General features: G+C 40.2%; 1 protein-coding gene across 1 annotated transcript in view; it reads right to left on the bottom strand.

Moving 5' to 3' along the window:
• Window positions 1-24,926, bottom strand: part of gabbr2 (gamma-aminobutyric acid (GABA) B receptor, 2) — a 199,707-nt gene that overhangs the window by 4,471 nt on the left and 170,310 nt on the right. The window contains exons 14-18 of the mRNA XM_085262608.1: window positions 10,170-10,280; window positions 7,593-7,817; window positions 7,199-7,381; window positions 6,708-6,837; window positions 2,129-2,246 (exon numbers count right to left, since the gene is read on the bottom strand). Of these exons, the coding sequence (XP_085118734.1) occupies window positions 2,129-2,246; window positions 6,708-6,837; window positions 7,199-7,381; window positions 7,593-7,817; window positions 10,170-10,280 (767 nt within the window). The remainder of the gene's footprint in view (window positions 1-2,128; window positions 2,247-6,707; window positions 6,838-7,198; window positions 7,382-7,592; window positions 7,818-10,169; window positions 10,281-24,926) is intronic.

Here is a 24,926-nt window from a genome sequence, read left to right as displayed (position 1 = left end):
GATAAGAACAGATATTAATAAATGAGAACCAATGTGTCTGTCTATCACGTTGGATCGCTTTGTTGTATAAATCTAACCAGGGCTGGATCATTTTGCTTCTAATAATGAATTTACCCCATTTTTACTCTTGCTGACCCTCTGCCAGAGTTCCGAGTCAGTATTTGTCATTTGCAAATTAGTGTCTTTGTAAGTTCAAATGTGCGTTCGCAGCTGTGCCCCGGACAGTGCACTTCATCTGCTTTTAGTGATTCCTCTTGCATGATTTATCTGAGCATCATATGGGATATGCAGAGCTAAATTCAGTTCATCTCAGGTTATCAGCACCAACCGCAGCAGTTTTTTCCCCCACAAATTAATTAACACATTAGCCATAAAGCTAGTGACGGAATTGAATTCCTCACTAAGCAGTAAGCATCTTATTTTTCATTAATTTTAGCAATGGAGCTCTTTCAGGCAGATCTGATCCTGGAAAGGCTTCAATAAAATGCTGTGTTTTAGCAATATGGCCATATGAGCTGGATGTTGCTGTCAATACAACAATTTTGTCACAGTCTGGAAGTGGCATATGCAGTGGTCTTGCTCGATTTACTATTAAAATGTTCGCTACACACTTTCACACATATCAAGTTACAGTGAGAAACTGAACATGGCGAACAGAAAAGATGGATCATAAAAGACTGGCATCTGGCATTGCACAGCTTCCCACAAGCCTTCAGCAATTTCTTTAATTGTTTTCTGTGTATTCTTTAGCATCCTCCTCTCTAGCTTCTTCTTCTTACTAAGCCCCTAATCCACCGTTCCTCTTTCCACCGTCGCTTCTGGGATCGTCTGACGTAAAAGAACATTTCATGCTTCCGCCTGGTGTGACAGTTTGCACCCTACCTCGCCAGAGCCATTGCCACTGCCAGCCATTTTCAAGAAAGTTACATAAGCATTTGGTTGTGTAAAAAATTAAGAGGGGCTAATAAGATTCAAGCTTGTTCTGCATTAAACGTAGTAAAATGTCTTAATTAGGAAAACTTAAATATTAATGGTCCTCAGGCCTTTTCAGTTATTCTGACCCGTTCTACTTTATGTGATGAAAACACAACAGCTTATGAAGGAATTTCGGGATATTTTTTGGAATATCATATAGGACACGGGTGCTACACTTCACAATAACACACCCCTGCATTTTTCATGTCACAAAATATTTATACAGCTCGATCTCTCTCTATTCATAACTCTTTTGTAACTTATTTATATTTGTCTCTTCTTTCTCTTCTCTTTCTCTCCCTTCATCTCTCTTCCCTCCATGTGATCAAACATTCATGTGGCATGGGAACAGCTCCAAGTGTTCCTTTACTTCTGTTCTCCTCCCTGTCTATTTTCAGAGCTGCTTCCAATGCGGGCTGTAAATCAGTGGTTACATAAGCCTCTGCGAGTCTCTACCTTCTTCTTTCTCCCCTCCTTCTTATCTCTGCCTTTCTTATCTATCTAAACATATTTTTTCTCTTTAAACATCTTCTCTGTGTAACTGCCCTCTCCTCTGCATTGTATCCTCCTTGCCTCTTGTCTCCGCTTTCTTCATCCATCCATCCCTCTACATCCTGCATTCTTCTCCTGGTTCTGGTTAAACGTGTGTGGGAGGGAGGGAAACTTCTCAATGATGCATGAAGTGTCCCCCCCCCCCCCTCCCCATTGATGAAGTTGACATCCCTCAGCTTTGCTGCCTTATGAATAATAAGTGAATGCAGATCTGCATTTGAATGTTTTGAGAGTTCATCTTCCTTTAAAAGTTGAGAAAACAAATCAATTACCTGCGTGTATATGCATGCAAAATGGACATGTGTGTTTTTGTGTGTCCGGCTGTAAGTAAGCTGCAGGACGTTCAGCATACTTGGAGAATACACTTGCACTCTGTGACGTGATATGCATGTTGGTGGTTGATGGTATGTGCGTTGCGTGGGAGAGAAAAGTAGAGGGCCAGTCCATGCTTTCATAAGGCTCTGTTGCCAGAGCAACTGCCTGAGAGCTGCTGGTGGTTGTGCTACATGTGACATGTCGTCTGATGAGAAAGCTGACAAGACAGAGGGAAAAAAGGGGAGAGACACGGGAGTAGAGGGGCTAAGGAAATGGGAGAGCTCACTGTTCTGGTGAGTTGATATCCTCGAGAGGACCTCTGTTTATTCTGGAAGGATCCATGGAGCCCCACTGCGCCTGTGGTTTCTGCTCTAGGTGGTTCTTCAGTATCGACTTTTCTCCATCTGCATGAAAACATGTGTAGACAATAAAGAAAATTGCAGGCTGTCACCTGGACTTTCATATTTTGTCAGTGTAAGTTGAACATGACTAGGATTTCAAATAAGGCATTGGCCTTCAGTCCTAACATTGGGCTTTCCAACCGTGCAAAAAATAGCAACAAATGCTAATAAATCAGCTAATGCTAGGTGTGTATTGTATGTCAACACACACCTAGCTAAGTTAGTCTGTGAAGGATCATGTCAGCTCAGATGTCCATGCTCACTGCATATGCTTCATTGACACTAAGAAGTTAAACCAAGTGTGTTGACATTCAGTATGAAGAGACCGCTTTTGCATGATGTGCAGACTAGCGTTACAGATTAGTTCAAAAGGAGCAGGTGAAAATGGCTAAAAAAACTAGTCAAAAATTTCTCGCTCAACTATCTGCATGCTAGACAAATTACACAAGTCAGACTATGTTTTGGACAGAGATGCAAAAAACAAACCTGCTTTGCTCAAACTTTGAAAGTGGACGCTAACACTTGGACCAGATTCATTTCAGAAGTGGGGACTGGGTGATATCACAACAGAACAAGTGCACTGAGTCACCAGCTGAAGATGCCAGGATTCAAACCACTGGCCCTGAGGACTGAGGCTTAAGTGCTCTACCACCAAACACACAGCCACCAAAACATTACTGTTTGTGAGTGCCAGTAATCTAAGGCTATCTCTTTACAACAGGGAGAAAAACACTCCCGCTGCATTAAGTAGCACCACATGAGCCGTCTTCTTTCTTAAACGGGACTGGAAGAAAAAGAAAATGTATATCTAATAGTTTAAACCTGAGAAGAATTAATTCAAACGGGAATAATTGGATCTTGTGAGGTGAAAAGCAGGCAAATACTCCTTGTGTACCGTCCTATCATAGGGCAAGAAAATGTTTCAATGAAAAAATAATTTAATGGTATTTAAAGCCTGAAAATTCGCAAATATTCCACAAGTAAAAAAACAAAACAAAAACACTGTAAAGTATAAAATATTTTGTCTTTCTTTCAGTGCTGTTAATCTATACATAACAGCATTTAACTTATCATGCTAAAATCAGGCCATGGCTGTCAACCTGTCAGAAAACCGCACCTTAACTGTCATCTCCTGGTGTTCTCCAGCATTGCCATGTGCTTCTACATATTCATGAAGACAGCTAGAGCGAGGGAGAGGTGGAGTGTCGCGTCTCACCCTTTGTGAGTGAGCGTAATCGCTGTTGACACAGCGTTCTTCCCTTATAACAGCCAATCATTCACAGCCCCCAATACATTTAGACCAGCTCTCTTATGAATACTGATGACTACAGTTAGAAGCCAGTGGTGATGATGATGATGACCGTCAAGCATAAGTAGAATGAAGCTGGGAAAAGTTTATGTGCCGATGATCTTTAAAGGAAGCTTAACTACCTGTGATTTTATTGTCAGAACGTGTGTCAGGCTGACATTTGTGAGCAGCGCCTTACGCGCGCTCTCTCTTTCTTATTGTCTCCATAAGAGAGAATTTCAGCAACCCAGCAGCTGATACGCTGTAACCCAAACATAAAAATATTTTCTCATTTAGAGAAAACTATTTTTTCATATATACTTTGATCATCTTTTAATTTTTGAAAGGTTTAAAAGAAATTATTTCCAATAACCTACATCTTCTTTGACATATCTAATTTATTGGGCTCCTTTGACGATATAAGCGAGGAAGCACTAGAAAAGGCTGTGTCTTAAAATAGACCCAGTTTTATGAGCCCACACAATCTGAATTTTACTTCATTACACTGAACCTGATGTCAGCTGCCAGCTGCTGCCTCCAATTTCGACAGATTTTTTTCCCTCAGCAAGTGTAAAACAACAGGTAAAATGATGCATTTTTATGAATTGAACTACACTGTGGGATCCATTGATTTGACCTTTGAAACCACGCATGCTAAAATAGACAAACTAAAATAAGCTCAGTAAGGAAGATTCACACTGTATCCACTCATCTGCCTGAATTCCTGGGTGTTCAAGCTGCTACTCTATTCCTTACATCACTGTCAAACGTAACTCTGTCATCATCACACTGGCCCAATCATTTTTTGGGTAACTTTCTGTGAACCAATCAGCCTCTGTCCTGGCTCTTGTTCAGTCTCATTTGTGTGACCCACCTCCAATCCATTTCCACCAGAGATCTTTGTCCAGGTCTCCAACTGCTTCATCTCTGCCACCACTAGTGTTTTTCTTCCAGGTGCTCCCTTTAGGGATCACCACAGCAGACCATTTGCCTCCATCTCACCCCACCTCTGAAACAAGCTACATCTCTGCATACTTTCAAAAACAGAATCAAAACTTTTTTTGATCCAGGCTGACACGTAATAGATGTTGATTTTCTTTGCTTTGTTGTAGTTGCTGTTTTCAAAGAAATGTGCTACATAAATAAAATTGCGATAGCCAAAGCCATCCTTATATACATCCATGAATCTCCTCTGTGATCTTCTTTTCCTCCTGCCTGACAGCTCCATATTCAACAGCCACTATCACATATCTATATAAAATCTATCCTTGTATCCTCGGCACCGTCATATAATATCAATAAATAACTTAAAGTAATTTTAAAGCCAAACTATATTTAGTTTCAGACAGGAGGGCGTACACTTATTTTTAGCACAAACACAAAAGGCAGGGGCAGAGAATACGCTAAAACACACAAAAAGAAGCATTACACACATTTCTGTGTGAATGTGCTCATTAACAGCCATCAGTTCACTGCGTAACTATGAACTTTCACAGATGAGGAACTTCTCAAACAATTCCAACACGCTCTGCTCCCAATTGGCAGAATGAGCGCAGCTGTTGTGCTCTTTTACCTTCCCGAGCTCAGACAGATCCATTAGACACCCCTGAGAGCAGCTTTGTGCTGGCGTGTGCAGCAGACACGCTGGATCCGGCTGCTGTACATCAGCGTCACTCTGCGACTCTTAAAATGGTGCCTAATGCAAAGCGACGCTGCTGGGCTGTAACGATTCGCTGATTCAATTTGAGGCAGCAGACTTCATAATGTCTGCCATACATGCATCGTTTAAACAGCACAGGCAGAAGTTTGGAGGACTGATGGGACATGCATCTTTATATTTCAGCAAATTAGGATTTGCTCTTCGTGTTTCCATAAACTAGTCTCGCCCGATGATGACTCACCTCACCTGCTCTCAAACTTTTCTTTACTCTTATCTGGTTCTCGACTTTGTTTCACAGACACTAAACTACCGTACGCCCCAAACAAGAAATAATTAGGTATAAAACCGAGTGTACACCAGGGTTTGAAAGTGAGGCGAGAATGACGTGTGACTACAATATGTGCTAAATTTGACAAACAGCAGTGGAGCATACGTGTACTGAGGTGCTGTAGCTAATCTCATGACTCATTACAGACGTCACAGATGCTCCTGTGTCCCTCGAGCTGACAGGTGCTCCAGCAATGGGAAAAAAAGAAAGATATTCCTTCATCCAGCTGCTCTAAAAGCAGAATTAAAATCCTTTACTAAAACCACTGAATATGGAAATGCACCGTAACGGTGGCAAAGAATTAGTATTAGATAACGTATGTGAGGATTACTTTGAAACTGAAGCCAGTTCAGGATTTTATGATAGTCCTGAAATTGTGATACAAACCACTAAAATGTAAATTACACTCGCTAATGTGTAACACAACGGAACCACAAAATGATACTAGCACAGTGCACGATCACAACATGATATCAAAGTGCATACATTACAACAGAACTAAACAAAAGCAGTTTTGATCTCTATAGCTTATTTCCTGCTTCATGATTAATGTTCGTTTTTTTAAATAACTAACTAGTTCATGCACTATAGTGGCACCACTGTGTAAAGAGGCGTGGCCTCTTAAAGTGACTTACAGATTAGGGATATCAAACTCATTTCACATCATCGGATGCTTAGAGCCTACGTTGATCCTAAATAGGCCAAACCGCTCAAACTCCACTTTCTGTCACTGAAAAGTCGTTTAACTGCACATTCAATCTCTGAGATTTCTCAATATATGAAAAAGTGGTGCACTTTCATCTCAGCGCACCTCAGTTTTTTTTAAATGATAAAAAAAAAAGGCTGCCGTAGTAAATAGTAACAAAAGCTCATTACTGTAGTATGAATGGCTGTGCGCAAGGTCATTATTGTTAGGAGAAGCTGTAAAATTAAAATAAAACACATGCCCCCGTTTACACTTTCCAAAAATGTCCGGTGGGCTGGATCAGGGACGATTCTGGCTGCTTGGCTTTAGGTTTGACACCCCTGCTACAGATGGTTCTGTGAGTGAAACAATTTTTCACTAATATGGGATATTTCCCATGTGCCTCAAATGCTTATTGTCAGACAGATATAAAAACAGAGCTATAAAAACAGTATGGCAGTAGTTGACCAGGGCTAAATGAAAGCATGCAGCGAGTATCTCACCTTTGCCATCTGTAAAGTTGCGTATGCTGAGAATGTTGTTGGCATCCGAATAATGGTTCTGTTTAATGTAGGGAGTTTTCTCCGGCGTGTCCTGCAGCTGCATGGTCACTTCCTCCAGCTCTTTGTCCAACTTTTTACCCAGAAAAAAATGTTCTGTTAGTTCATTGAGTATTACAGTTGATCACTTAAAGTAAGTACATTCTCACCCATCACTTAACTATTGTTTCACACCAAGGTTTCATTAATTATCCACAGACAGCCTATCTTACACACTGTGAGGTTATCAGCCAGAAATGAACCTAAATTAAGGTTTGTCTGGGTGTGACTGACTGCTGCAAATGCTACTTTGCCAAAATGATGAAGAAATCTTCAAAGAAATCTTTTTTAAAGTGTAACAGAACATTTACTCTTTGTGCCCACTGCATCGCTGTCCTGTCTGAAAGGTGATGAATGGTTAAAAGATGAAAACAAAGAAGCTGTAACTGGCTGACCTCTGTTATCCTCATACGGAGGCGGTGGTTATCAGTCTGAAGGCCGTCCAGTCGAGAAGTGTTGGCTTGGTTGACGCTGGTGACTGAGGTGGAGGTCTTGGAGTCTTCTTTCTTCTGATTCTGGGTGAACTTTAATCTGCGGTTCTGGGTGGCTGCGTCTGGGTTTGTTCTCATCGTAATTAGCTGAAAGTGGAGTTATGGGCATTAGTCACAGCTGCACTCTCGCACTCTAAAATTGCATGAGTGCAAAAAAAAAATCAACGCCTAACTGTTTACGCTGCGTTTTCAGCTTTCAGGACTTAGCTGAGTGATAATTAAAAGCTCTAGTTTATGTCATTGCAGAGTCTTTCAGCCACGCTCACACACACACCCTCTCTGTCCTATAAAAACTGACCTTGGGAACGAAGACCAGACAGAGCGTGATGGTGCTACAAAAGATGATCACCAGCGCTACAATGCAGAACTGGACATTGGGCTGGTCCCTCGTCAGAAAAGACACCGCGGCGCCAATGATGCACATGATGCCGACGTTGTACACGCTCATTCCGATATATTTGCTATCGTTCAGAGCGGGAATGCTCACATTCCTGGTCTCCCATGCCAGAAAGCACCCAAACAGCTGTAAGAGAAGAGAAAAGGAAGAATATGAGTTATGTTTAAGAGAAGATCACACAAAGATCTGAGAACAAATGAATGACTTTGGTCATAGAAAGTCTGGACTTGTCTTTCTCCATCAGTGACGTTTAAGCAGCTCTCATTTTCCTCCTGCTTGTTTACATTTCTGTCTGAGGTCTTTCAGAAGAATTATTCATTCTTAATTTATTTCTGATTGTTCATGGAGTGGGGGTTGTGTAATTTCACTTAGCTGAAAGCAGACAAAAATAAACTTCATTATATGATGACGTGGTAAAGGGCTGAGATACAATCTAAAGAGACAGCAGTTAGTTTCACGTCTGGAAAATTTTATGTGCGAGTGAATTGTTTGTTGCAGCAGCAGCAGACTGCTGAATAATTCACAGTGAGCTGTGTAAGAGGGCTGCCTGCTTATTCAAAGTCTAAATCAGAGTTTGTGGAATGACAAGCAGAAGAATTAATAGAGCAGTCATCGAGGCTTAGTGCACCTGAGGTGTGCGAGCATGTGGATGTCAGGTACGGCTGCAGTGTACTTGTATGTGTCCATATGTGAGTTTGCATGCATGTAAAAGCAGGGATGACTCAAGCCATAAACGTTTTGGTGTTGCGCTGTACCTCCCGGTGCCTCGCGGAGTTGACGGCTCCTGTCAATTACATCACTTTAACTTTCTGTACCGCTAAACTTCTTTGTTCCTGTCTTATTATTTTACAAGAAAGTCTCTTGGCTTATTCCTCTACCATCTCCTCATTCCTTCCATCTTTCCTTTTTGGGAACTTTTAGGTAGTATTTTTAGCCAGGCTACTCTGTATTCTTTCAATCTGCTTAAGATGAGTCATACATCACCAGAATCTAGCTTTTACTAACACCTAATAATGAGGAACATTTAGTACATGCTTTCATTTTCTTCAGTCTTGATTATTGCAACTCACTCCCTTTTCACATGCGTCTTTCAGCAAGCCCTAGCCCATTTTTAACTGGTCCAAAATGCAGCAGCTAGGCTGCTAAAAAAAACTATTCAGCCCTCACACATCACTCCTATCCTTACTGCCCTTCACTGGCTTCCGTGGAAGTTCAGAATTCCCTTTAAAATATTGTTAATAGCATACAAAGCCCTTCATAGCCAGGCTCCTTGCTATAAGGCAGACCTGCTGAGACCTTATTTCAGCAGTTGGCCTCTTCGATTATTCGATCAGAGTCTTTTAACTGTTCCAAGCTCTTACTTTAAAACTAGAGGTGACCACAGAGGTTTTCTTAAACTTTGTAACAGCTGAATTAGATCAGCAGAATCTGTGGTTTGTTTTAAAGATTAGCTTTTTCTTTAAGCTTTTTCCCAATATTTTTGGGTCTTGTTTTTCCATTTAGAATGAATGTTCGACTGTGTGTTTGTATAGCTGGACATGTGCAGCACACTTATCTTTAATGGTCTATCTTCAGTGTCTCTCTTTTTGTGGCAGGCATTATACAGTTTCTCCTTCTTCATGGAGATTTTAAAGCACATATTATCTAGCTATTAGCTAGCTGATAATAACTACACATTCAGAGTTTGAAGCTCTGCTGATGAGCTTAAAGTAACACAGAGTTTTCAAATGAAATCACTGAGGAAAACCATTTAGTCTAAAGTAACTCAATATCGCTGATCCAAAAAACAAAAAAAACCAAACAGAAATTTACTTTAATGTCTGTAAGTGTTAAATCAGTAGCAGTTAGAAAAAGAGGCAGTCATACCATAAACTCATACAAGTGCAAATGAAACAAGTAGCTTGACATATTGCAAACTGCGTGCTTTCATTCAGCTTCTCAAGAGTTAGATGAGAAACTCTGTCATATTTGTTTTCTGAAACTGTTAAGGAAAGTATAAAGTCAGGAAAAAAGGAAGCCATTATCCACTCTCATTTCCTCCCCCTTTTTTAATCAAAGCTTCTCCTGTGTTATTGAAGATTGTTTTCTTTCCAGGTCTTTGTATTGGAGAGAAGGGTCCTTCCTGATCCTCCAAAATATTCACCTAAAGTTTTAGGGAAAAAAATCAAAATAAAGCTGAAAGTCTGCACTTCAATCACATGTTCATTGTTTGAGGAACAATCCAGTGTTGTGGCGTACAGAAGCAAAATTACAAAAATTGTGTTTTTGTCCTAATCATCTATTGCATGTCTGTCCAAAATGGGTCTCTTGTTCCTTCTGCACTTTTCTTTGTTTTTCCTGATTAAAAGGTGTTTTATATAGACTTGTTGGTAAATGTAAAGTATACACTAGAGATAGATTGCAAAAGAAAATCCAAGCCACATCAGCAGACACATCTGCAGATCAATCTTTACATTTGACGAAATCCTGTTTCCTCACCATTAGTAGCCCCTTGTAGGCATAGACGATGCCCAGCCAAATGGTCATGTGGGTGTTCTCACAGTGCTCCAAGAAAGGTCGGATGGCAATGTCTCGGCCTTGGGGGTCGGCCTGTTGACAAAACAACAAATAGACAAGAAAAAAAAACTGAGTACAGCTCCCACAAAAGTACCAATCTCATCCCAGAGATTGAAACATTGCTGTTAACTCATAACCGCCTGGTTATGAGTAGGAAAAGATTGCTGTTTTGGTTCCTTCAAAACATTAACCCGACATGTTTGAAGACAACATTTAACTGTGACGGCAAGGCGAGTGCCACCCACTTTGCTATTGCATTGACAAACACTGTCACTGGAAGAAATGATAAAACCAACAGAGAAACACTCTAAATAAGCTCTACATAAAAAAAGCCCTCAGTGAGCCTTTCGGCTGTTCTCACATTAGTTTTCGCTTTGTGGCTTACTTCACAAAGGAAATACAGACTATCCAATGCTCCTGCAAATTCAGGGTGTCTGTGATCAGCTATCCAGGTGTGAAATCAAACTGTTTCCCCATCACGGCCACTGGGCCTCTCCAAAGTCAGCTAAAGTTAAATTAATCTGTGCTTAGGATGCTAATGGGCACACCTAATGAAGCTTATTCATTAATGTGATTTACACCTCCTCCTTTCTTTCTTGTTTCTCACTCAGTCTCCGTCACGCTATCTCTTAATCCTGCCATCGTCTCTCCGTTCCTTCCAGCTTTCTCTTCGCTTCCACTTGTCTTTCGCCACAGCTCATGACACGAGTGACTTGCAGAGCAAATTAGCACCTGTGGTGGATATTAATACGCTAAAACACGTCACCTCCCCTTTCCCTTTTTCCCCTCTCGCTACCTTTGAAAAGCCTTTAATAAGAGCATTAGCTTGGCTGCATGGACTCATCTGAGGCCACTCTAATATATCAACTGTGAGACACCTGGGGCGAGGCCGGGCACAATGCCATGATGCTCTCCAGGTGTGTGCATGTTTAGTATTCGCAATTAGACATGTCTAATGTCTCAGCAGATGGTGTGTGAGCGTATGTGTGTATAAGCAAACCCAATAACATTTTTCACGAAACGTAGTCTATAATCGAAATTCCTGGGAAACAAAAAAAGAAGAGTAAACAAAGGGAAAAGAAATACACTGAAAAGATTGCCTTGTTTCCATCCTCATACCTATGACACTGTACTTTTTATTAATGCTCTCAACCATTCACAAATGCACACCTACACATACACACCCCAAAATACCTTGTGCACTTGTCATTCTGACATGAATATTCTCCATTCAGCTTGCATTAATTTAGATTACAGCTATTCATGCCTCCCTTCATGACCTTGATGAATTTATATTAGAGGTTCTCTATAGGATGATGGCTTAAAATGGGAAATTGGTGCTTAAAAAGGTGCCCTGACTCACCCGAAAGAAAGAAAAGAAAAGAAAATGGGCCCATAACACATCATTTCTGGGTATCCTTGGCGAGTTATATCATAGTACAGTTTCCTAGCTTTTATTCCCATGCCTCTATCGTAGAAATACAACTTCCACAGTGTTCCCTACTCAGCTTCTCTTCACTGCTCATTCTGTTTCAAATGTTCAGCTCTGCACAGGATTACATATGCAGTTAGTTAAACATTGCAAACGGTTTGCAAAAAAAAAAAGAAATAAAAAAGAAAATACACGACACAAACCTTCCCTCCCCCCACAACAACTTCTCCACAATCTTCAAAACTTCTGATGTCGCAAAGCAGAAACATACTGAAGACTGAGGATCGCTTCGGTGGCAGCGAGTTCACACACTTTGTCAAAGCACTCTCGTACCCCTTCTGAGAGTTTCCGTGGCAGCCGCGTGGTTCATGTCGCAAGCGTCTGAGAATATTCTGGGACTTGAGTTTTGGATTCTTGTTAGCTTTAGGTGAAGGACTGATGGAACGGGGTTTCTGCTTTAAAAGCCATCAGAGGTAGACACTCGGGAAAGTGGGACAGGAGATGACGCACAGAAAGGCTTTTTTTTTTCTTCTTTTTTTCTACATGGAACCACAATTAGGAAAAGGAATCCTAAGATTTTCATCGTGCAGCTACAGGGAGCTTCTACTTTCATTTTATTTTTAGCTTAGTAATGCTGTGAGCATGAGAATATCTGTGCATCCCTTATGCATGAGATGTCCTGGTTTTTGCCAAGTCGCAGGGCAGTAGCAGGTTACTGGTTTCATCTCCGGTCATGGGAAGTAATGCGGTTTTTAAACAATGAAAACAAGCAATCTGCAACCTGCTGACTACATCGCAGAGAAGGGCAGTATTTGTATGCACGATACAAACAATGCTTAAGTGAAATACATTTTTTTTTCTTTTCTTTTTTTTTACAGAAGACAACATGTTTGAAGCATTTTCAGCAATTTTTGTAATTATGTACTGTCAGACCTATATTGAAACAAAATCCTAAAATTATCTGATGAAGCCTGTGAAAAAACTAACAATGAGTCTCCTTTGATCTAACTTTCCACTCCTTCTCCTTGTTCTTCTGATGTCAAATATCCACAAGCAGTAAACAGCCTGTAAAGACTAAGCCTTGAGACATTTACGTAACGGCCGCCCATGAAAGACAAATGCTGATTACACCAGCAGATAAAGTCAGCGATGTTACATTCCGTTTTAGAAAAGACCGCTGACAAGTTGTTAAGATCGATTAAGACATTATTTTAATTCGATAACACGACATAACAGGCGATGCATGATGTAATTTCACAGCATTTACTGTCTAACTCCTCGGAATTTATGGTGTTATTATACTTGTACAAATCAGCAGCTGAATTATGTAGCATCTCCATTAATGCCTCTTGGCATACGTTCTATGTCTCTCTTGTGTTCCGCTTCTGTGATGAAGTTGCAGTGCACTGTTTGTGGCAACATTTAAATACGCACAGATGCGGAAAAGTGCAAGTATCTTAGTTTCCTGATTTTTTACTTTAATTTATCGACCAATGCAGCTGTGCTCAGTGTAAAGGATCTAAAGGATTCAGAGACGAGCTTGAATAGACAAAAATGAACCTAAATATCAGATATTTATTACGAACCTTTAAGTTGTTTTGTTTGATCTATGTTGTCAGACCTCTTGAGAGCTTTTCTACAGAACAGCTTTACTCCATCGTTCTCCAGCATCTTTGTCATTTTTGTATATTTGTGTTTTTGGCTGAGCAGCCTCTTATTCCAACAACAATGCTCCAGGAAGTCACACTTCTTGCAAATCAATTTATTCATTCACTACGAGAGACGCATTCTGCATCGGCGCGCTTTGCATAGTCGCAGCTCCGAGCAAACTTGTGTCACTAACAACTAAATGATAAGACAAAATGAGATATAATGCTTATTAGGCTTGGCTCTCTATCGCAGCAGAGCAGACAGGAGTTCTCGCCTTTTGGAGAAAAGCTGTCTGGGGAGTTGCCAGGCAACAGGGCTGTTGGCGGCAGGCGGTGGTGATGGCGGTAAAAGTGCCGGTTCGCTGTCATTTTTCAGAGCATTAGCCTTCTAACGGGATCACTCTGGGAGGGCTGCAGCGAGCACAGTGGTGGCAGATTGTCTATGGAGAGATGGATCTAGATGAAGCGACTGAGGGAGTGATAGAAGAGGGGAGAAGAAACGAAGGGTGCGACGGAAAGACGACCGGAGCATGAAGTATGGATGGAAAGATTGAGTGTGAAATAAGTGGAGTAATCAAGGGGACGAACAGATCGAGAAGTAGATGATGCTGATCCTGTTTTCTCAAAGGGAAAGCTTGAGGAAATCAGAAAGAGCTATGAAAAGGTGGAGATAAAGATTAGGATTCCAACTATCTGATACACAAGTCATGGTTTTGCACAGGGATGAACATTTACTGTTTATTGTCGTAGCTCACTTACTACACTAGCACAAGTGGCAAAAACCAGACTTGAAAGCACAAAACTAAATTTAGAAATTCCTATTGTTGGCCATTTCGTCTTCCAGCTTCTGTAACTAAGCTTATGAACGGGATTCTGTTCAGCAAGTGACTGAAGTTTCCTGTTACCACGCAACAACGATGAGCCCTTGTACAAAAATAAAACTAGACATGAATATGCTCATTGTGATGAATTATCTATCTCAAAAAGAAGTCTATTTCCCCCACTCCCCACCCCAAGTCGATTATTATACTGAACTGAATTAATTAAAAGACAGAGCTGCCTGAAAGGAAGGTTTCAAAAACCTAAACTGAATGATGTGTTTGGAAAATTTCACTTGTTCACTAAACCCTCATTAAATACTGTCATGTTCCTTTGAAGTCGTTTAAAAGATGAAAAGAGCTCAGACAAAAACTACAGCCGCATGGAGAATCCTGCCTTTCTGTTTTCCCATGACTCCAAAAGTAGAGCTACTGGGGCTTGTTCTAAGATATGGATCTCGATCTGACTGTATCACGCCCTCTGGCCCACTGGACAGCAAGAATAGATAGACCAGTATGTGAGGGGAGGTGGAGAGCTCACTCATTGTCACCTGCAGCTACTTCACACAGAGGTGTGTCAGTGTGAAACATATGTCACTGTGGGTGCCAACTTGTGCACATTCTGGCTGTTTGTGCGCTGTGTATGCATGTGTGTAGAAATGAGCTATTAGGTAAAAACTGAACAGAAGAACTCCATCCCTCAAACCAGCCATTAAAACGCAGGAGATTTTCACCACTGTGAAAGAATGAGGGAGAGATGAGGACAAAAATAATATAGGTCTCTTGGCTGGAATTTTAGACTACTGCAACAGTCTGTGTCAGTGTAACGTTGGGCAAAAGAGATGAAAATGACTGTGGTGGAAAAAAGACATGAAAAGCACCGGAAATGGGATTTAGTGAAAAGATAACTGTCTACAGTGGCCATTTTTTAATCCCTTTTTAACATTACTTTGTTGTGATTACTGCAGAGATTAAATATATATATATATATATATATATATATATATATATATATATATATACACATATATATATATATACATATATATATATATATATACATATATATATATATATATATACATATATATATATATATACATATATATATACACACATATATATATATATACACATATATATATATATACATATATATATATATATATATATATACACACATATATATATATATATACATATATATATATATATATATATATATACATATATATATATACATATATATATATATACATATATATATACATATATATATATATATACATATACATACATATATATATATATATATATATATATATATACATACATATATATATATATACATATATATATATATATATATATATACATACATATATATATATATACATATATATATATATATATATATATACATATATATACATACATATATATATATATATATATATATATATATATATATATATATATATATATATATATATATATATATATATATATATATATATATATATATACATAACACTAGAACATTTGAACTTTATTTGAAAACATCAAGCAATATTATATGATGTACATCTCGTAATAATAGAACTGCTTGGATTTTGTGATTTGTGATTGGTAATGTGTTGAACGTCAGCGGGTGGCATTACGGCTTTCTGATGCCAAGGGAATCGGCCCAGCCAACTGTTTGCCTGGGCACGGGGACAGAGAGAGAAACACTGATACTGTGCTGTCTGATGGATAGAGATGTCAGACAAACACATTATCCTGTGAGCCATACACTGTTTTCAGACATGAAAACATAGTTGGGTTTTTTTGTGCAATTATAGCTTTAAAATGGCTTTTGGAGATACCCAGGAAGTTCTATGTATACTGCAATATAGTTTATTTCATACTGAGGAAAGTGTAAAAATCAACTGGAAGTATTTAGCATACTGATCATAAGTGAAAAGGATGTAGGTGCTTAAAGGAATGAATGAAAAAGACATGAAAAAAGGAGCATGAGAAATTGGAAGAGTGGCAGGTGGAAAAAACCACATCAAAAACCCCAGAAGGCAAAAAGATGAGAAGATAAAAGACATCCTGGCGCCAGAGTAATTTGTAGGAACTCATTTGAGAAAGAGCCAGGACCGTTTTCATGAACCCCCTAAGAAATTTTGAACAGCAGTAAAGGCCTTTAGACAAGCAGAAAGAAGCAGTGCATAGTTGGTAATTAGCTCAGCTAGTCGGACATGGAAGATGACACCAGTTCATGCCAAAAAAAGAGACCATTTAGGAACTTTTATTTCTAGATCCTACAACAGAAACAACTACAGATCCATGCATAAGCCAGATGTCAACCTTTGCATGAATAAATGATGATTTGTGACACATCACTGGAAGCTTATTCCCAATATAACTTTTCACACAACACTTTTGTAAGTCTACCGTAAGATCAGGACTAACTTCCAAACTGGTCACTGACACTTATAAGAAAAATGAGTTTTAGTTACCATCTGAACATGCATCAGACGCACCAGTAACCAAAACACAAGTTTTGAGTGGAGGACTTTAAACACAACATCTTGGAATTCATCCTGCATTATCCAACATACTTTTTCCAAGTTTTATTTTATGTCCTAAATGGAACAGTTGGCTGCCTGCAACTGTCGTTACTATTGGATTCTAGGCAATCAAATTCTTATACTTTCTATATTTTACCTGCAGCCAAAAAGAAATATTTTCACACTGTGCACTGTGATCTGATACTGCAGTAACACTGGCAACAAGAAACAAAGCCATCGTCAAAACTGTTGGATTTGACTTTTAAAACTTTTTTAGCCTTTAACACATAAAAATCTGCCATTTTCCTTCTTGTATACATAATGTAATACTTACATTTCCCTCCAAATTTAAGTGTATGTGTAAAAATACACCAAATGTCTTTTTTTTCATAAATTTTTAAATAGATACACATATGTGCACTATATCCAAAAAAGAGTAGAAAGCCAGATTGAAGATCTAAAACAATAGCAGGGGGTATCGTGTGTGTTTTTAATGCAGGGTATTGCCAATGCTGAATTGCATATTTTTTTTTATCTGACTGCTTTTCAATGCGGTGTTTTGCAAAAACAAACAAACAAGCAACAACAAAGACATTTGTCATACTGCCATAAATAGAGTGATGCTGAAAGCTTGTAATTCTGAATCTCATCTCACCTCTCCACAGAGGTGATGAGATTAATAACAGACATTTCCACACTTATCCTGAGGTTATCAGGCACTTTGCTGTTCTGTGGCAGCAAAGCACCTGACTGTGTCACTTGATGTGGCTCATCACTTGAGTGTCAGATGACAAACATGGGATGACGCACAAAAGTCATCTGTCAGGGTCTAAAAGACAGAAATCAGTGGTAAATGGACTGGTTCTTACATAGTGCATTTTACTCTGTATGAATACTGATTTACTGTAAGACACATTCATCTATTCACATAGATTTTCTTTCTTACTCTATGAATCAGGCAAATTCTAACGATCACAAATTCACCCCCTGATAGATGCATTGGGGCCTCAGTCTCTTGCCCAGGGAAACTTCAATGCATGGACACGAGGAGGCAGGGATTAAACCACTGCCCTTCTGCCTGATAGAGGAGCTGCTCTATCTCCTGAGCCAAGGCTGATAACTTTAGGCCTAACTTATACTTGAGTTGTACTCTGACTTTTGCTCTTTGGCTAGTAGCTGGAAACACTTTTTTCTCCACAGAGAATCTTCACTTTTTTAAAGTTAACCTTGTTTACAGCTGTGATACCATGGTAACATAAACATCCAAATGAGAACATAACATAATTATCACAGTGTGAACTGAGGTCACATCAGATAAGCAGTGTGACCATTTTCTGGTTCACTCTTTGTAACCAGAGGGGATGCCTACTGCTGGCCATCAGCATAAATGCAGTTTTAAGCAACTTGCCTGAGCTTCAGTTTTGAGATCCTGAGGCTAGGCCCTTATCATGCTGTACCATACCATTTTATTTATGAAGCACTTTTTAAAACAAAAACAGGGCTGACCAAAGTGCTGAACAATAACACCAAACATAAAAGGCCAGAGGGTAAAAAATAAAGAGGCACAAAGAGCTGTAGACGTTAAACAATAAAGGAGTAACTTAAAATCACAGTCAGCATCTCACACTGGGTCAAAGGCCAGGGAGTGAAAGTCTGTATTTAAGCAAGATTTAGTGAAGGAGACTGCCTGAATGATAGTGGCAAATCATTCAACAGTTTTGGAGCTGCAACTGTGAAAGCTCTTTGAGTTTGCATTGCGTCACTGGAAGCAGTAAAAGCATCTAGTCTGCTGAGCTTAGGAAGAACAAGATGGGACACATAGGTCAAGCAGTTCAGACAGATTAAAATGAGACGCGATCATTAAGAGATATGTTTAAAAAACAGAAGCCAGTAAAGGGAAGCTAAAACTGGAGTGATGCACTTTTGCGCGCTTGCACCAGATAAAAATCAAGCATGGGTATTTTGCACAAGCTGTAGGTGAGCAATGGAGGGCTGGCTCATTCCTATAAAAAGCACATTGCAGCAAAAGAGATGAGACATAAAAGAATGTATTAGAGTTTCAAGGTTGGATTTGGATGGATAAGGGTTGATTTTTGTCACCAGCCTCAACTGGATAAAGCAATCATTTCCCCAATGTGTTTATATGAGTATTGAGCTTTAGAGTAGGATCCATTTTATACCTAGTGTAAATTGGTGATAAGGATTTTGTTATATGGGGCTTTTTGGAAAATAGCACCAAATGGGAGCAGGTATAAAGAGAAAAGGAGAGGTCCAAGAATCGAGCCTTGTGGTACCCCCAGGGGAGTTCAGCAGAGGTGGATGTAAAGTCAACAGCGCTAACAGAGATGGGTGTCTTTCCCAAAATGTCAAACAGGACAGTTGGTATCATATTTATATGCACTGCATCATTCATTAGTACGTAGGGTTATTGTTTTGAGGGGCACATTTTAACCCAAAACACAATCTTTCCCTCCACCTCATGAGTGAAAGCAAAAGTAAACTGTGGTCTCTCTTACTGAAAACAGGACAGCACGTTCTCAGCGTGAGAATGAGAAATGAGCAGAAGTATAGAAAAAAATAAGCCATCAGGGAAGGGCAGGAAGGAGCTGAGGGAGATAGCTGAGGGAGGGAAGGGGTGGCCCAGAGAGGCTGACCTACATGCAGAGGGGGCATGGTGGCAGGGCAGCAACATGCCGCTGGCACTCCAAGTTGTGGGTCTCAGCCGTCCTTCACAGTATATGTGAACACCATATAACTGTATGAGCGCGCATGTGTGTATATGTGTGTGTGTGACTGGGTGAAAGAGCTTGTGTGGGTTTTACTGTAGTGTCCTAGTCATACCAGATGGGTGACTAGGATATTCCACTCCAGTGCATCTTCACAGATATTATTCTGCCTCACTTCAGAGGGAGAACTGAAGGTAGAGGTGGAATGAAAGAGGGAAAAAAACAACAGAGATAACGAAACACGAGTTCACTGTCCTCTGTGCTGTCTCCACACATGCATACGCTTTAAACTGTTCGGTCTTTAATCTTCATTAAACTATAGAATTCACATCTCACCATTCAGTTTCCATCCCTCTTAAGACAGTCTCCTCCTCTTCCTTTCGACTTCCCCACTAATGAAGATAAAGCGATCTCTTTACTTAAATGTCTGTCTGCATTTCAATATTTCTGCTCTCTTGCTTGCTTGAGCATCCACCCCCTTTTCTTCCTTTTTTCATACTAGCCTGTAATCCCATTTGAGGACTAATCCCTCTGATAGAACCGTGGCCCAACAACCTTCTAACCACTACTGGGCCAAATTGGCATAAACTGTGAAAGGGTTTTTTCTCCCCTTCCTTCTTTCTGTTGTTCTCATCTTTGCAAAGAAAAGGGCACAATAATATTTTGACAAAAGACTGATTTCATGTTGTTCAGATAACTGGCTGAACTGCTAGTGCTCGACAAAGCAGAAAAAAAACCTAGAGCTTCAGGCAGAGAAATTAACCACTGGTTATGGGTTCATATTCTCAGTGATGATTGTCTGTGGCTACAGGAGCCTGTACTTCCTGTATCCCCCCCGCCGGGTACCAGTAGATGCTGTATCATCTATCTGTGTAAGAGTGTGCTTTAATCTGAAGCATTAAATTGGTCTTGTTGTATCAGTAGCATGTGTCAAGTTGAACGTTTTTTACCTGAGATTCACATATTTGTATTTTTACCAGCATCTGAGGGCTATGAATTGAAAAATTCATGAATCGTCACATTATCAACAAAGTCAGAAGTGTGCTGCGATCCCTGGTTAGTAGCACTAAAACATTTACTGCAGAATGCTGCGTTTTATTAGCACTGTCATCACCAGATTCATTTTCACAGTGTGATACGTTTTGGGTGTTTTGTGCAAGAGTTGTGCAACCAAACATGAGAGGTTTACTTTGTTAACAAGTACTAAAATAGAAACAAGTAGATGAGCGCTCCCAAACAGACTTATTTACTCACTAATGCATTCGTATTATTACGGCACAATGACACACACGAACACACAAAGCTACATTATAATGAAATATGCACGCACTCACACTGGTGCAGCTCCCTGGGCTCCGACGGGGAGCTGCCTTAACTGATTTATTAAGAGCTAAACGCGTCATTAGTGTAAGCGGCTAACCCTGAACGTTGGACTCATTAGAATATGCAAATGCTGCGGTATAGCCTCACATTCTTTTGCGATCAAAGGCTCCAAATGCTTATGTGGCTGCTGTTCTTTAACACAACTCCCCGCCATAACCCTAGCTTACATCAAACTGCCCATCTGTGTTGCTGTATGTTGGGCGCAACTGTAACTGCCTTATGTCGCTGTTGCTGCCGTTTTCATCATTATGGAAGTTTGTACATTGCTGGGGAATTCCATGTACTTGTGGGAAGTGGTAGCATGACAGAGAAATGGGAATAGTGTTAATGAGATCTGTGTACTGCTGGGAAGCAGGTGCATCCTTTTAGAGGCATGATTTTATATTCTGGGTTTATACATAGATAAGAATATCCAGTGATCTAGAAACTTAAAGTATATCCTGGTACACTCAAAGCTCACTGGCTGCACAAAAATGGCAGAACTAGACTAGAAGCTGCTGTAGCATCAGTCAGAGCTAAACAGGAGAGTATTTGGTCAGTGAAGGAAGAACAAAGAAAAGCACTTATTTTTTCTAATGACTGCCTTTGGATTTAACCACTGGGATCACGTGATGCTGTGATGCATTGATGAATTGTTGATATTTGTGTCTAAACTCATTCTGTGTATGGGGCAAAAGTGACTGCATTGCTAACATGTGAAACATGGAAATAAGCTACAATTTCCACTCACATGTCCCTCCCCATTATCTAAACTTTTAAAATCCAGTCCACTCAAAGACACGCCCCTTTAACACCTCGGTGGACTTCTTCATCTGAAGGGCCACAATCAGGGTTTGTAACTCAGTGGATTCACTGAGAAATGAAAGCCACGTAGAACTTGAAGGATAAGCCATCTAATATGACGAGTTACTCTCATACATCACCTCACTCTTAAGAATTTCCTCTTTTTTTCTTTCCAACTCTGATTTCCCTTAGCGCCATCTCTCTTTCAGCTCCATGTTTCACCTGGTGCTTGAAAAAAGGCCCATTTTCCAGTTTGCAGACAGGTCAGTGTTTGATGACTCCAAACTTCATCTTCAGATATGCTCTTCTCTAGGACAGATTGGCCCTCAATGTCCCTTTAAATCATAGGTCCCATATATTAGTGAAAGTTTGAGCACCCAAGCACTACATATTTTACTCCACATTTTCCAGCAACAAACACACACATAGCCCTGCACAATTTCCAAAGCTTAATTTAACTTTAGCTCCTGATTGAAGTACTGAGGATTGCAATTACTGATGCCCTTTTCAGCCTTCTCTCAGCTCTTTCTTGATCCTTTGCCCGCTTTCTTTCTAAAGGCACAAAATTCACAATTTGGTTTAATACCTGGAGAGTCTTTGGTGGCATTGGGTTTTCTTGTAAACCAGTCTTAGTCATTACACACCGCATTACACTGAAATAAAAGCCCATCATTATGTCATCAATAACCCTTTTCCATTCTACCTGCTTCACTACATTTCCCATCATCCTTTGTCAAACAAACCCGTGCCAAAAAAATGGGGGTTTGCTGTCAGGAATTAATTTCCGTTCATTTTCTCTTCCTGCTTGTTTACAGTGTCTGACAGAACACCATCCTCATATATCATATAAAGTCTTCCTCAGGAAATTACTGGAAATGACCTGTCGTGTTAAACATTAATTGAACAGAGAAGAACTATTCTATCTGAACCCGCCATGAGCAAGTGCACTATGTTCACAGAATGACTTAATCTGCTTACGGACACATTCATCTCCAGCACCTAATAACATCAAATGCAACAGTGATTTCACACAATATGAAAGCAGACTATAAATGACCTATTTGCAAATATCCATTTATCTTTATACAGGATGAAACTGGGGCAGGAAATCCCCATAAGGTAGTTCCCTATTTAAAGAATCCAACTGTTATTCTCCTCGAACACGTAGTCATTATTAATGATCACCCATAATGCATATGGGTGCCAAGCAGAATCTTTGTACTTCCAGCATGAAGAGAACACACTATCCTCTTTTCAGGAATCTCTCCCTATACGTATTTTTCTCTCTACCTCATCCTCTGTCCTTCCAAACCGAGAACAGTAATTGAGTCCTCCGAGGCCTCAAGTTGCCATGAGCCCTGTGTTGTGGCTGCTTAATTGGCTGTGTTATTCACAAGTGAATCATGTTGTACTGTACTGCGTCAGTGGTGGAGGCCTTTGAGAAGTGTTTGTCTTCTTCACCAAGGGAGCAGATGGAAAAATTTATACTAACTATATATTTCCTAGTCAATGCATGTGTGTCTAGGAACTGTGCTTTATACTCTGCTTTCATTCTCATAATCTTCATACTTGTTAACATGATAACTGTATCCTGTACATTTTCCTTAGCATTGCCATTAAAAAAAATCTGTCTTCTTATATATCTTTCTCTAAACAGATATTTGCATATTAATGTGGACAATCTGTAGGCAAGGGCCGAGATTTTTGGACTGAAATAAATCTTTAACTCCGTGACCCATGTGTGGTCGCCCTGATTATCTCTCTTCGAGCCAAGTTGTGACAAGACACTCTTGAACAGCGTGTAAAGATGGATATTTTCTGCCTTGCTTGCTTCACGCACTGAAGTGTGTGTGTGTGATTGCATGTGGAGACTAATAGGAGCAGACAGCATAATGCATCCCTTCTCCACTTCACCCTTCCATCAGCTGGCTTCGCCTACAGGACTCAGGTGTTTCTTGACGTACAGTCAAAATGCAAAAAATGTCCAATGGCTGCACATGGATTTGGAATTGAAGAATATTATCTTGGCACATGTGAAACAGCCAACCATGTGAAAACCTTATGTAATCACTTGCTTTGTTAAAGGTCTCTCAGCAGGTGGAAGGACATTAGACCTAATGCAATTATTCCACCTCAGTGGTAGCCATATTAAGAATTTTAAAGGATGAAAATCATTAAAAAAATGGATTAACAATTTTATTTGCATTGCAGAGCCTGGCATCCACCACCTGTTCTCCACCTGCCCTTCTTGTTTCTTTTTTCTCCTTACTATATACCCCCCATTTTTTAGCTTCCTTCTCCATTCCTATCCTCTCTCTATTCTCTCCGTTCCCTAGTTTCAATCTATTGCCTGCGGGGTCCAGCCTCGTGCTCAACTTTTGGGAGAGACCTAATGATGCAGAAATGCTCTGCAGGATCTCCATGATGCTCTGTGAGAGCAGGAAGGAAGCGCACACCCTCATACAAAAACACAAACACAGGCACACATACAAAATGCACACTCAGGCACAGCTGCAGAGCAACAATTGCAAGTGCCCCCCAGATGCCCCCATACACATGTCAGGGGCAAGTAGTGACAAGAATGTGAACAGTGTGTCACACTGAGAGAAGGAAGAGAAAGTTATATGATAGGAGCATCAATAGCAGCCTGCAGGGGCTGACACAATGAGTTCAACGCCACTGGCTTAATGTGACAGTCCTGCCAGCACCTTGCAGCCTCTGCATGGAAGACATACACACACACACACACACACACACACACACACACACACACACACACACATGCACATGGACATTTCCACATAAGCTTGGGTGAGTCAACACTCCCAGGGGGCATCTCTCCACCTAGCTGAAACTTGGCTCTGACAAACACAACACCTTATGGTTAGCTACTGGTGGTGCCCAAGGAGGGACAGCAACACAGGCACCGTTCTTATTCCATGTCTCTAACATCTCTAATAATGCACAAAGCACAAACAGCGCTTCGTGCAGCAATCTCCGTGCACTCCTATTCAGTGCAACATACCCTTTAACATAAGCCAGCAAAGGTTTCTCGCCTTTCGTTGTTTGTGTTTGAGAAAGAGAGACAGAAAGCAGTGTGTATACAGTGCAGGTTGATCAGCCCTCTGCTACATCAGCAGCAGGCAGGAAATCCATAGGAGCTTGACAGTCAATTACTTCAACTGTCATTGGCCTGCCATTGCTGGCTTCCCCAAGGACAGAAACCAGTCACTCCAAAGAATGATGCAAGAGCACCAATCCAAGTAAAGTAGTATCCCACCTGAGCCACGGAGGGCAGGTGCATTCTCAGGTGGGAAAGAGAAAATAGGTATT

The sequence above is a fragment of the Mchenga conophoros genome, linkage group LG22 (assembly GCF_057382185.1).
Source record: "Mchenga conophoros isolate Kocher_MC1m ecotype Shallow Benthic linkage group LG22, M_conophoros_male_GT1.1, whole genome shotgun sequence".
NCBI lineage: Eukaryota > Metazoa > Chordata > Actinopteri > Cichliformes > Cichlidae > Mchenga > Mchenga conophoros.
This window is presented reverse-complemented; position numbering and strand designations above follow the sequence as displayed.